This window comes from Oculina patagonica, chromosome 11 (genome assembly GCF_052425735.1).
Source record: "Oculina patagonica isolate OP01 chromosome 11, crgOcupat, whole genome shotgun sequence".
NCBI classification, from domain to species: domain Eukaryota; kingdom Metazoa; phylum Cnidaria; class Anthozoa; order Scleractinia; family Oculinidae; genus Oculina; species Oculina patagonica.
The window spans coordinates 10,405,239-10,419,509 of NC_135768.1; the positions used below are offsets into that span (position 1 = coordinate 10,405,239).

General features: G+C 38.2%; 2 protein-coding genes across 2 annotated transcripts; one reads left to right on the plus strand and one right to left on the minus strand.

The window, feature by feature from the left end:
* Positions 1-1,435: 1,435 nt before the first annotated feature.
* Positions 1,436-8,466, minus strand: LOC144630250 (prohibitin 1-like). The gene is made up of 8 exons (XM_078488589.1): positions 8,362-8,466; positions 7,504-7,665; positions 6,722-6,864; positions 5,789-5,830; positions 5,246-5,320; positions 4,075-4,129; positions 2,988-3,028; positions 1,436-2,166 (listed from the first exon to the last, which is right to left on the minus strand). Exons 1-8 carry the CDS (start codon positions 8,447-8,449, stop codon positions 1,945-1,947), a joined length of 828 nt encoding a protein of 275 aa, XP_078344715.1. The 5' UTR covers positions 8,450-8,466; the 3' UTR covers positions 1,436-1,944.
* A 32-nt stretch (positions 8,467-8,498) lies between these two features.
* LOC144630262 (small ribosomal subunit protein eS26-like) lies at positions 8,499-13,542 on the plus strand. The gene is made up of 4 exons (XM_078488602.1): positions 8,499-8,584; positions 10,401-10,578; positions 12,558-12,688; positions 13,421-13,542. The coding sequence occupies exons 1-4, from the start codon at positions 8,582-8,584 to the stop codon at positions 13,481-13,483; spliced, it is 375 nt and encodes a 124-aa protein (XP_078344728.1). The 5' UTR covers positions 8,499-8,581; the 3' UTR covers positions 13,484-13,542.
* The last annotated feature ends 729 nt before the right edge of the window (positions 13,543-14,271 follow it).

Genomic DNA, 14,271 nt, shown 5'->3' on the forward strand with positions numbered 1-14,271 from the left:
CTGTTCAAGGCAAACTCTACACGGCGTCAATGCCAAAGTAGGATTGTCAACTTTCTCTAGTATTGTTGCCATGACCAGAACCATCATAGCCAAAATGCGGTCAGCCGTGTTTATCCCTTCGTTGCTAAAGGCATCCCTTGCTTTGCTACGGGCTTCCTTGAATCTTTCTTTTGCGTCAGACAACAATTCTTTGCTTGACTCATCTATGTCGATTAGTTGTAAGTTGGCGAGTTTCTTGGTAATGGATACTGTTTGTGCTTGAGCTGAAGCTGACGATTGAAGGCTGACCTCTGCGATGTCTTCCGTTCCCGCTGTTGTTGCTACAGCACCTACTTGTCCCGTTACATCAGTATCCCTCGACTCCTTTTTTCCTCTGTTTGCTTGTTTGAAGACATCGAACAGAATAGCTATTCCCTCCTTGAAGGCGCTGATACTCGAAAGAAGATCTTTTCGTGCCAATCCATCCAACTTCGAGTTGATCTGATCGATTTCGCGCACGATCACGCTGCGAAACTTTTCATCTGTGACATCACCTTCTTTCAGCCTTTCAGCTGCCGTGTCTCTGGCTTTATTGATCAACAAGCCAATAGTTGCCTTAAACACAGCTGTTGCGATAGAAGACATGCTAAACTTGTCTATTGCGAAAGGACGTTTATGCTCTGTGACTCTCAGTCTACTCTTACTGATCTTTCCGAGAAATCGAGTCATTTGATTCCATCGGAATACTTTTCAGGGGTGGGGAACAACAGTTGTCAATCGATGTGAAATGATACCTTAAGGTCTAAACTGGGTATTTAAAGGTAAACTTTCAGTTAAAATATTGCGACTGATGAAGCGGTTATAAAAAGTATAGCATGCTCCTCGTTACAGAAATAAAATCAAACCCTCACCTCCGGCCGGTTTGACGTTTGAGAGGCGGACGGGTTTTATTCGCAAACTCGTCAAACTGGCAGGTCACGTTGGGGAGGCAGGAGGACTACATATTTATTATTTTTTCTCATATTATTATTATTTTTTCCTTTTGATTAGTTGTTTCCTTTTTATTTTTTAGTGTCTTAGAAAAATTATAACATTATATTAGTTTTAGCTAGTTTTTTTAATAGAGAAATGTAAGCGCATTGAGTTTTTTAAATGCGCCCAAAAAACCTTTTTATCATTATGGTATTCGCTTTCCGAAAAATGTTCGCTACGCGGAGCAAAAAAATATTTCTACAAGGGGTGGTTGTTGCTTATACCATAGTTAGAGGACTCGACTGATTTCCTAAGCTCAAATCACTTTATTTTTAAGTCTCTACATCAAGGAGTTTATTCAGAGATTATCAAGTCATTCACTCTCAATACCTGCCTGCTAATAATTGTTTTGAAGAGGAAAAGATAATTAAGCACTTCATTACCGATAAGAAATTGGGTGTTGGGGATCAAGATAACTGACACATTTTAAGAAGTAAATTTATTACAAATCGTGTAATCTTACACTGACCTTTTTTGGGTATGACTTAATTAAACTGAATGGTCTTCCTGCAGGGCTGTGACAAGCTTACATCTTAGACAGTAGCCTCAGTTAAACAGCCATCTATTGTCGTGTATTCATTTCATCCTTCATAAGAGAAACATCTGAGATTCAAGCTAAAAGCCTTATAATTGATTATGAAGCATCACCGAGAAACAGGCAGTTTCTCTGGTTGACTTCTTAACCAATCAGAGACGTGACTGATCTCTACGACATCAGTATGGAATTGCTTCAGTTTGAATTTCAGACATCTCTATTACAAAAGGCAGAATGAGTATGTAAATATAGGATGTCTGTTCTCTTAGGTCAAATGTAAGGCAAACAACAGAGTTTCAACCAGTCTCCCTACAGCTGTAAATCTTAAGGTGAAATTCTTAATCTGTCCAAGTCTTATACCCTTGCCGTAGCTGGGCTTTTATTTTAAACCCATCTGCTCATTGACGGCCCACTGGCAAGTTCAACAGCATATTCTGTCCATGAGGAAGGTATGCAACATTGCGTGAATGAGACAATTTTTCGGCGATTTCCTCAGCAGCTTCCATCTTCCTTAGCACAACAAGACCCTCGCCTGCCTCTTTAAAAGCAGTTGCTAAGAGTTCTGCTCCTTTAGCGTCTCCTTCAGCCCTGATAACAGTTGCTTTCTTGTGCTGCTCCGCCTGAAAAAAAGTCGAACATAAAGTAAGTAAACACTTATTGAGCTTATGCGAAACATCTACAGTAATACAACAATAGTCATGAAAAATTCCATTTGGGGGCATGCATTTCTGTACTTGAGGTGCCAGCTCATAGCAATACTGTCTTCAGTCTTTTGTTAGACTTTTCCAAACAATTTGCCAATATCCATTAATCAATAATCTTGAGTGTAAAGAAACGCTTTGAGAGTCTATTGTCTTGCCTAAAAATTAACTCAACAACCCTATACAGCCAAACCAGGTTTTACGGTCTTCAAAAAAGGTCGAAGCAAGAGTTTAAACGGAAATGGGGTGGTTAAATGGGTAGTTGACCCTTTGAACTCTGCCATTAGTGTCAAAAGTAAATTAATAAAGAGGAGAAAAACCTATATTTTACGAACTACATGTATAACTGGATTTATGAAAATGTGGTCAACGAAAAGTGACGTGAGGTTTTTTTGACCACGTACATTATACTGCGATATGGCGTAAAAACATGCCGAGAAAGTGGAAACAATGAACTGCAGCGCTGAAAGGTAGAAAAGAGAGAGGAGGAGATAAAAAAGACTGACTTTCACTTTAGTTTTTATATCGTTTACTTTGGAGATTTGCGCTTAAAACGGTGAAAATTTCATTAACCTGGTTTTGATAAATCCAGTTATATGAACATGTACGACAACCCCGTAAGAGTTCAAAATGCAGTGATCAGAGCAGCTCTACTAAGTCGCCTACATGTACATGTAACGCATGGCATACCAACTGCTGGTCAAGGTACATCACTTGCTCTGACTGCTGACTCTACTAACCTTCTCCACAAGAAATCTGGCACGTTCTGCTTCTTGCTGAGCTACAAGGTGACAATATCAAAATGTCAAATTTATGAGGAAAAAAAATCTCAGTTGATGTAAAGTGTTAACAAAACCAACAATGATATCTGACACTGGGTAGAAAGAGAATGCTTGCCTGAAGGGAAGCCGGAATCCAACTTTTTTCAAAGTCCTTAGCAAATAGGGCCATTTGTTAAGCAATACAGTACATAGTTAATAAAGGAAAATGGTTATGAAGCCTGGCAAAGTTTTTTGTTATAGGTTTTTTGTTCGATATTTTGGAGAGTGCACAAAACCTGATAAAATACAATAGGTGTGGGGGGGGACAGGGGGGTCTGAACCTCCCGCCTCCCGTACCTTTTACTCCCGCTTCCCGTACCTTTTACTCCCGCCTCCCGCCCCTTTCCGTAGCTGTTCCCTCCTGTTTGTTCCATTTCCATTGCGAAATATAACGAAATGTTGCGAAATTATACTTGTTTTCTCCCGGTTCCCGCCACCTTAAGAATCCCGCTTCCCGCCCTCTCTCCTCCCGCTTCCCGCCCCTTTTCTCCCGGGCTCCCGCCCCCCTGTCCCCCTCCACATAGGTGGTTACATGTGTTCATGCAACTAACCAATAGAAACATTGCGATTATGTAGTTTATGCATAGTGTATGAGTGCAAAACAAACAATGTCCACTGTCATGGACCTTTCAGCCTCTTCGTGTGTTCCTTTGTTGTTTGCCAGGCTTCCTAAACAACTCCCTCTAACTTTGTACAGTAAGACCCCGCTATCCCAAACTGACACTTATTTCAAACTCCAACTCACTCCAACAAAAATTCATTCTCTTTAATTAGGTAAGGTTGTATTTTTTTCCAGTCTTTATTGCAAAAATAACCCTGTTATCTCAAACTTGGTCACATGGGAGACTTTTAACCACACTTAGAAGACGAACTGCTAGCCACCAAATGCTACGCTTGGTGCTATTAACTTGGTTGCATTAAAATCTACATACATGTTAGACACTGTGCACATAAAGATTTTGTTTTATTTTATTTTTTTGGAACAAGAAAGGTCATTGTTACTCACCAACTTGCTTCATTTCAACAGCCTCGGTGAATTCTTTGCCAAATGTTAAATGTGTCTGAAGTGAAGGGAGATGAAGCCACAAATTTAACACTCACTCATTCTAGCATGTTATATATTAGTCTTAATATTTCTTGCACTTTTCAGGGCTTGAGACTAACTTTTTAACTCACTGGTTTACTGGCTAGTGACAAGTCAGATTTTACTAGCCAGAAGTAATTTTTCACTAGTCAGGTATATTGATTTCTATCAAGAACAGTTGACTTTTCCGAGTTTTTCACTAGCCAAATGGCTAGTAGGAATGCTAAACCTGGTAGCCAAAACCTAAATTTTAGTAGCCTTTGGCTAGTTGGCTACCGTTAGTCTCTAGCCCTGCTTTTCCATTTCTTTCATTAGTACATGTATAACAGTTAAAAACTAGTGTATTTACAGCAAACAGCTTAAAAGTGTGATCACTTTTTATCAATTCACATTCTTTCATGCAGCCACTATCCAATCAGAAGCAGAGGGCAGCTTTCCGTTGAGGTCGGATTGGATTAAATCTGCATGGAAGAATGTGAATAAATTACACGGGGTCACGTTTTGGGCTCCTTGCTGTTATAATTATTTAGTGGAGTAAAAATAAATACAAAATACATTTATAAATGTTACACATTTTTTTTAAGTGTTGGTAACAGTCTTTTATTAGAACAGCTTGTTTGTTACTGTTAAGTTATTTGAAAAGCTTTGATTAGAATAGCCAGGGTTGTTTTATACCCTGGTACTTCCTCGATTACAACACAGGACCACTTCAGGAAATTCTGCTGCTGCTAGTACAGTGAACAGTTTTTGTAGGCATCTCAGATGCTCCTCCAGGTACTGAAAGTTTCTCTGATAAAAGACCCTCAAAAATGCTTTTTCCTTTACTTTCTGGTGATTTTAAGCATTTCTACAAGATATATACATGTATTCTAACATTTCTTATCTAAGAATTGCACCGATTTTCACTCATTCCTGCATTGTAAATAAATGCACTTGTCTTGTCTTGAACAAGCAACTTCCAAAGGGAAGCGATGTTTAAGTGTTTTATGAAGAATTTAAATATATTCTTAGGTAAATCCAGAGTTGAGTATTTATGCAATCATGTAAAAAATTAATTTTAGTTGAACTCTTGAACATGAAAAAATGTCCTCACCAGAGAGATGTCATCTAAAATAAGTCCAAAGCTTGCAGCACGCTCTGTCAGTGCCTCTTGTACTTTCTGAGAAACCTGCAACATTAAATTGAAAGTACACATAATAAATTCAAAATCTGATACATGCAGTTCACCCTATATATGTAGCCATTACCCATAACTTCTGAAATTCCTTAAAATCTTTATCCACAAAGGGTTCAAAATTGAAATGGGGAAGAGGAACCTCTAAAAAATGTTTGTATGGGACATTGTTAAAGTTTAAGTGAGACATATCTGCATTGGGTTAGTGTTCCAGCCACTTTTGTTGTAATCATAGATTTCACATTGTTATGATTAGAGAGTTTTTTTTCTTTTCTTTCCTTTCAAAACTCATAAACACATGATGCCCTTGTATGTAACAAAACGTTAAGGTGTCATTTATAAGTCACTTTAGAGCTGTTTTGGAAAAATGAGCACATCCCTAAGGACTTACTTTTTAGTAATAAAATTTGGCCCCTCACATAAATTACAAGTACAGATATACATGTAGCTGATGACACCTACCACTTCTCTCTGTGTGATGAGTTCTCCAGCATCAAACTGAGCCTGTCAGGCAACAATAATTATTAACATCACTATCATGTATTTTAAAGATTTCATGACAACTACAAAACTTCAAAACAGCAATGATCAATCTTAGTAACAGTTGCATCACTTACTGTAGATAACAACGTCTGTGTAAGCATAAAAAAGTAAACAGCATTCTATAGCGATGAAGTACATGTACAGCTGCAGGCCATTTCCAAGTTACCAAATGCCTCTGTTTCAAAACGAGTCTACGTGCTAAACCATTCATATGAAAATGAGTTTTACCTACAGATCCATTTTCATGCAAATCAAACTCATTTTCTTTTGAATGGTTTGCACGTAGACTCATTTTGAAAAAGAGGCAAATTGAGTAACTTGGAAATGGCCTATTATTGCACTACCAGTGTTATTAAATAGATTTTCTGTTACTATGATGTTTGCGTTATGCGTTACTCATGTTAAATATTAATAAGTCATTCAAGACATTTAATACTTTTGAACTGTAATCAAGTGTATCACATCATGTCAAGATCCCGTTGTAATACCAACGGCAAAAAGTATTAAGGCTTTGAACATTCACTTATCTATCCTTTCGTTGTATAATTTTGAATGCTACCATATGCATGGAGTTATAAAGCCGACTACAACAAATAGTGTGTTTTTATCTGTTAATAAACAAAGGTCAACAATGGTCTCTTGCAAGGATCATTAAAAAAGCAGACAGCAATATTGTTTTGTTGTCTCTGCTTGTCACATCAGATGTCGTACAGTGTAACACTAATATGGTTCTAATGAATGGATTATTTATGTGCAGACCACACAGACACCCCTCTCCATTTTTTCCTTGACAGCAGATGGCTGTACTAGCCTAAAATGTTTGCAGCTATACTAACTTCAAGGTCTACTTACAACAACAGCCTTGAGGACTTCTGTTGTGATTGATGGAAGCACACGCTCATCATAATCTTCTCCGAGGTTCATGTACATTTTGGGCAGAACATGAGGCTGTGGCCTGAACAGGATTCTTAGAGTGATGTTAACATTTTGTAGATCTGTAAGACAAACAATTGTTGTAATTTTCTCCTTTGCCGTAGCAAACAGAGAACTTTTAATATGAAAACTTGTACACTGTTTGCCTTAAACAAAAAAAAATTGTTTGTTAATGGGTAACACACTATTTTTCACTAAGAAAATGTGCCGTTTCCTTCTCTTATGGAGATTATGTCAAGGAATTATGAACAGGTGAAGAAGCATCAAGCCCCCAGGGAACATTGGTGAACGTCATAACTTGTACTGACTGAATTGTTTTCAGACAGCAAAACTTTATGGTTGCCTGCTGAAAAGGAGAGCCATCTCAACAGCCCATATTGATGTATTTAGAATTGGACTGAACTAACTTACAATGAAGACTATTGAAGCTGAATATCATTAGAAAAAGCTTCATATCTTTGTTCTTGAAACGATTCCCCTTCATTAGCCTCCACAATGCAAGCAAAGTCCAGTTAAATCCAAGAATACAAAAATGGCTTATACATGTAGCAGTCAAGTCCTGTTTAAAGTTACATGTACCTGTATGCCTGTGTAGTATTACAATGTATTTTTAGCAAATTGTGTAAAAACTCTGCAATAATTTCATGCCACACAGCATGGTAGCTGACTGTTCAATGTTGACAAAATATGTATACACTTACCTTTACTTCCTGTTATTACAGGTACATTTCTTGGTCTGCTACGAATGTCAAAGATGATTGGTCTTTGGACCCATGGAATAAGGAAATGAGTTCCTTCACCAGTGACGTCAGGTTTAACCCCTTGAAATCGATCAAATATTACAGCACGGTGTCCTCCTTCAACTGAAAAATACAACACATCGTAAGTTTTCAAATGTGGGAGGGGTGTATTCTTGACTCTGTAATTGGCCATTTTTGTGGTCCTTGAATCCCAAAAAAGGGCCTTGGAAATCGTCATTGAAATTTGTGTAACTCTGTGAAAAATGCATTTATGGGAATTAAGGAATGAAAACCAAATGAAATGCAAACATGTGTCGTGACAAGACCCCCCCCCCCCCCACTCCCTTTCTCCCCTGTTCAACGTGCAATTTCTTGTGATCAACCCTTAGATATGTCACATTCTGTATGTACCAGAGTGTGTCGCAAATCACAGTGTCCCTAAAACAAAAAATTCTCTTTCGAGTAAGTTACAGGTCGTTTCAAAATTAAGCCATATAATTTATAAGAGTCTTGAGTACAAAAAAAATGTACACCGCACGCAACATTTAGTTGCTTTTCATTCATTTCCACCAAAATACAGACTGCAAATTGCCAGCTTGATTCAAATGGGAAATTTGCTAATAAATTTTACGAGCAAAATAAACTAACTGGAGTTGAGTAAGGAGTTACAAGCATATTTCAGATCTGCAAACTTCAGCTAATATACGCGAGCTCTTGAATAAGGCTGTCAATTGAAGTTCGATCAACCTTCAGAATCTTGCGTGATCGCTTCTTCAATTCAATCAAGCTACAAACACGCTAAATTACAATTTATCTAACCGTTGAAAAGAGCTGTATTAACCACACCGCCAATGCCAGCCAGGCCTAAACCCAAGGCAGCAATCTTGTTGAAAAACGAAGCAGCCATCTTGTCCGAAACCACGTGAATGATGAAATTATTGCACGAGCCCGCGATGGTATAGGACAATTTCTGGGGAGGCCGCCCACAAAATCCAGGGGCCCCATGTGAGCGGCCTCTTTTCCTCTCGCTCAGATCAAAATGGTGAGCTCTTTGTGACTTGTAGCTTTGGTTTAGGGACATTTTCGTTGTTATTTAGACCGCTGAGCGACTTAAATACGCTTGGAACACACTTTAGATATCGTTTGTGCCCTGTAACCTATAATAGTAGCGCTATGGCCGAGAAAAAGCCAAAATTGTCGCGTTTATGTTCTCGATACGAAAACCACGTTGCCAATGACTCGCTTACAGGCGCTAAATTCTTGAACCGAACGTTTGTCTTTTAGACTGTTTCTTACCGTTTTTTATTTGTGCGTGTTGGGATTTTAACTGGAGTTTTATTTTTTTTACTGATTCTTTTTTTGTAAAATAGTATAGCCGTCATTTTACCACTGTATCAGTATGAGAAATAACAAGCAAGGAATTGTGGAGGTTGAAATTGTTTTATAAAACACAGAACGTTTCTTCAAGGCTTGACACAGTTGACAGTAGTTTTTATGATGGTAGCCTAGTCGTCAGTTTTATCAGCTTTAGTAAGAAAAAGTGAATTTCCACTGGATAAAGGAGATCGAGAAACCTTTTAAGTGTCTGTGTATTCTAGACCAGGTGTATCTAATCAAACCCAATCGAACACCAATCGTTCAATTGGGTTGGGTAATCAAACATATTCAAACTCACAACAAAATTTGGTCAATCGAACGTTCGATTATGGAACAGTCGACGATCATACCCAATCCAACGTTCGATAACTGTTTTGTTTGTTTGATTTTTAAGTTTAAATATTAATACAAAAAAACACGAAGTCATGAAAAAAATGCCTAAACATTATCAATCTAGTGTAGCATTTTGCAGATATTTTGTACGGTGCACCGTTCCACTAATCCTTTGTTAGCGATTTGATAGGATGATCGTCACATCTGCATAATCACCAGGTGGTCAGGGGAAATTTTGATTGAAGGTTGAATTACTGCTTGCTTTCAGTGAAGAAATGTCGCAAGTGTTAAGAACCCAAAGCGATATCCAGGAGACTGGAGAGGAGAGTGCATGTATCAAAATTACATGTACTGTAAAAGGATAGCAAAATTAATGTTGTTTTAGTGTTATGTGGGAGAAGAGTTGACATTCATCAGTTTGATATTTGGACGTTTTCAATTTATTCCATTCAATAAAGGTTGATTATGATTACTCCGGCATGATTTACTTATCAAGAGATGGATTCCGAACAAAATTGAATTTGTTGAATTGGTTTGATAATTGAACTCACAGCAAAATGGATGTTCGATTTTGTTCAATTACTGAACCCAATCAAACGATCTGTGTTAGATTGGATTTTAATTGAATTTTGGTTCGAGTTTGTTCGATTAGAAACCCCGGGTCTAGAGGGTTTGCTTTGCTTTCAAAACAAAGCAGACCAGTCAGAATTTTGCATTAAAAGTGAAAAAGATGTTGTACAGCATTTGTTGTCAAGGTTTTGTTCTTTCACTATTAGCCAAGGTGCCATCTCAAGCAAGCACCCTGCTCTGTTTGTGGGCTTGCACACTAATCCAAGACTAAAAGTTGATGGAGGTTTTAATTTTTATTTTCCTTAAGAAAAGAGCTTTTATTGCTAATATTTTGCAGAGTTTGAGAATCATTAGCATCATAAATGGAGGGGAAAATATATTTTAAACAGAAAACGTTGCTGAAAAGTTGGAAAACTGAATTTTAAATTCATGCTGGATAATTTTTGCTTGAACAACTAGACCCAGAGCTATAAACTTGCTGGATTTTATCTTCATACAACTTGTCTTGCTGTTTATAGATTTCTTACTTTAAAAGTAAAAAGAGAAAAACCTTTATATGGTATTTGCTTTTTGTACAGACGCAGAAGAGGCGAAACTGTGGGCGCTCCAAGCATGGCCGCGGACACGTCAAGTTTGTACGTTGCACAAACTGTGCCCGTTGTGTCCCCAAGGACAAGGCTATAAAGAAGTTTGTTATTAGGAATATCGTGGAGGCTGCCGCAGTAAGGGATATCGCTGATGCCAGTGTATATGAAGGTAGGTTTGTTTCTGTTGAGGAGGATGTTTGAGTATTTCTCACACTTCTGGTGTCAATGTTTTTGAGTTGCAACCACAAACATTCAACATTCACATTATATATGTAGATTTATTGGAAATCAACTTTTTCTGTACCCTGATATTAAAAAAAAACCTTAGTAACAAAGGCCCCAGTGGCATATTTCCCCAATCTTTGTCAGGCCCCCGATCTTTGTATTTATGTGCCTATTCCATCAGCTTGTAGATTTTGAAAGGTGACGAAGTCCGAAACCAATCAATGTCAATTAATCTATCGACTGTTATTGGAAATCGATACCAATCGATAACCACACGAATCTTTGTCATTGATTGGCCATCGATTATCAATATCAATTAATTAACTGATATGGATTGGTATTGATTGATATCGATTGTCATCGGTTTCATCGATTGGATACCCCGGGATGGAACAGAAGCCCAGTATAGTATAACAAGCACATCGTCCTAGTCCCTTGCCACTTTACAATGTATTATGCCTTGGCCAGGGCTCGAACCTAGATCACTTAATATGGAGTCCAGAGTGGAGAAGAAATACTCTTAGTTGCTTCATGCTACAGAAACTGGGATAAGCTTTGGCCTGAAAGGCCACTAGGTCCAAAAACAAACTTTGCCTTGCCATTTCATTATACTGGATTTTACTGTACTTTGTCAATAGGCCTTATTCGTATTCCCCGACAGCCCTGGGACGAGAGCCTTCTGAACATGAATGCGAGGCTAATGCGGGGTACTTTGCACAAATTGCAAAGAAACATATGGAAAATTGCGACTGGGTTGCCGAAAACCTTAAAAATTATAAACGCTTTGAGGATCTAGAGCTAGTCGGTGATCTGCAGGCTAAAGGGATACCAGTGTCGATCAGAAAAATTAGAAGATCTGGTAGAACTGACCGAGAAGGCTAACAAATTTACACTGAATCGTCGGGAACGGTTTCGAGTCAGCAATACTTGCGAAGTAAACTTCAACACCAGGTTATGTTTCCAGCTAATCTGTAATTTTTACTTTCAGTGTATATCTGACTTTCAGTGTATATCTGTATTTTCTGAATAAACATATCACAACCTGAAAACTTTGTTGTTGTTCACTACCTTTTAGTTCCTCTGCAAAGCTGTTTGCAGTAAGCCTGCCAGTCACTTCGAAGCATGTATTTCCGCTGCGTGCGAAAAGGCACCAAGATAAACGCAAATACTCACAAGGCAAATGGCCGACCGCTTCGGTTTTTTATTGACCTTCACAGCAAATACATCTGCTGGATTAACAAACTCTTATTCTGCATGAAGTTTTTATCCTGTTGCGGGTAGCAGTTTCCAAGAATCTTGAAATAAAAACGTGGTTTCTTCCGAAGAAAGTGCCGCCGAGTGCCACCATGTTTGTTTTTAATGCCCAGACTCCTCTCTACAATTCAGAGCTTGGCTACTAAGCATTCATCATTCGCGAACGATTCGAACGAATTACAAGTGTTTCAGGAGTGTTTAGAAGTGATAATCTGGAAAAAATGATATCAAGAGGGCATCCAAGTTTAAGATATTGTGAACTCAAACTAAAAAGGAGGTATGACAAGTGAAATTTAGCTTTCGTAATACTTAATTTATATTAAACATTGCAACAACCACCGTGTCAGTGTCTCGAAACTGTGCTTGTGTGCCCTTGATTGTTTACCAATAGAACTTCACTTGAACTTCAAAATTTATGGTCTGTATATTTTTTTTTTCCAAAATTTGAGCTTCCAAATCGGGGGTGCGGCTTATCTACGGGTGTGGCTTATACACGGAACTTTACGGTATGCTTAAAATTGAGGCTAGTAGAAAATATGTTTTGGCTAGTGAAATCAAAGCTGTCACTGGCCACTTGGCTAGTTAGTCTCGAGCCCTGAAGCATGAATTTCTTCTCCATATAATTTTTTTTGTTGGCTTCTTCCTTAACACCAATCTCTTTCTTTGCAGTGTACCCTCTTCCCAAACTGTACGTCAAGCTTCACTATTGTGTTAGCTGTGCAATTCACTCCAAGGTGGTGAGGAATCGCTCCAAGGAAAACAGAAAGATCAGGGTTCCCCCTCCAAGGTTCCCACGTAGGGTAAGTGTACTGTTTATTATAATTTATTGTTAGTCAGAATAATTGTACTGAGATCAGTACTCACTTTAGTCATGACTACAATCTACAATGTATGCATTTGCTCAGATGAGATTAAATCATAACCTACATGTAGAGCATTTTGGCATCAGTGTGAATATTCTAGCACTGAAACAAAGGGCTCTTTTGTTATTTATCCTTGTGCTAACCAGAAAATTTAATGTGCAACCAAAGTGAATCTCCCCGAGTTTACAATTTCCAGAACTTCTGACATACTGAATTTCCTATAGTTTTTTTTTTCTCTGTTTTTTTTTTTTGGGGGGGGGGGGAGGGGACAAATCATAACAAGCTCATCGTGGTTTGCAAAGTCCTTGATAAGTCCTTGAAAAGTTGCCAAATCCTTAGAGAGATTAGGTTTTCTCCTTAAAAATGCCTTGAATTTTTTCCACCAATCATTGAATTTTGTTGAGGAGTCCTTGAATGCTTGAGACTAGCTGATTCTCTGGGCTCAGCGCTAGTTGGTCATGACAGAAGGCAATGGTACAGTAGTAATTCACCATTACCCTTTTGTATGCCTTGGTGAAGGGAGGTTTTGTTGAGTTGTGCCCAGTTTGAAAACTATGGGAGCTACAGTGTACATGTAGAAAGTCTGATGTTATATTCAGAAATTGATATATATTGTACTACCCTTAAGGTCATCATTAATTTTCCTCTTTTTCTTCCTTTTCGTTGTAGCCTGACAACCCCCAGGGACAGCGTCCAGGAGGTGTTGGACCACGGCAAACTACTGCAGCATAAATCTGCCTGTCATTGAATCCTAAAGGGTCAATAATAAAAAACTCACTTTGCAGTTATAACTTGGTTTTCAACTTTATTGACGAAGCCTGTGCACAGATTTATCATATTTCATGAAGTTATATTTCATGTGTAGTATGGTCAAACTGCTCAGACAGTACTGACCTAGACTGCAAGCAATATCTTTTTTTTGCTTTCAAATCTGCCCATGCTTCTCATGGCTCTCGGCTTTGCTGTTCCTTGCTTGAACGTCACGCTTGAATCCTCGCTATTTTTGCCTTCACTCTACTGATTTTAAAGCAAAAACAGAGACTGTTTGCAGTCAAGTACTGACCATGATTATAAATCTTCTGGACAAATATACTCAGGAGCAAAGGTCAACAGTCCCAGTATACACATACAAATTATTCCGACTGATCTCCATACATTTTCTTGTAGTATTAGTTGGGAGAATTTTGTTAAAAGATCAAAGTAATTTCCCTTTGGTGATCGTTTTATTAATTCTCATAACCTTTACTCTTGGTTACAGCAAGGCGCCCAAAAGTGTGACCACTTTTAATTTATTCACATTCTTTCGTGCAGATTTAATCCAATCAGAAGTCAACTGCAAGCTATCCATGGCTTTTGATTGGATTAAATCTGCACGAAAGAATGTGAATAAATTAAAAGTGGTCAGACTTTTGGGCGCCTTGCTGTAAGTATTGATATTATGAGGAGAAATTTAACATTGGTCACTCTTGGGACTTAGTGTTAACTGGTGCCAACTCATGCCTAGAGACTTAATTAATCTA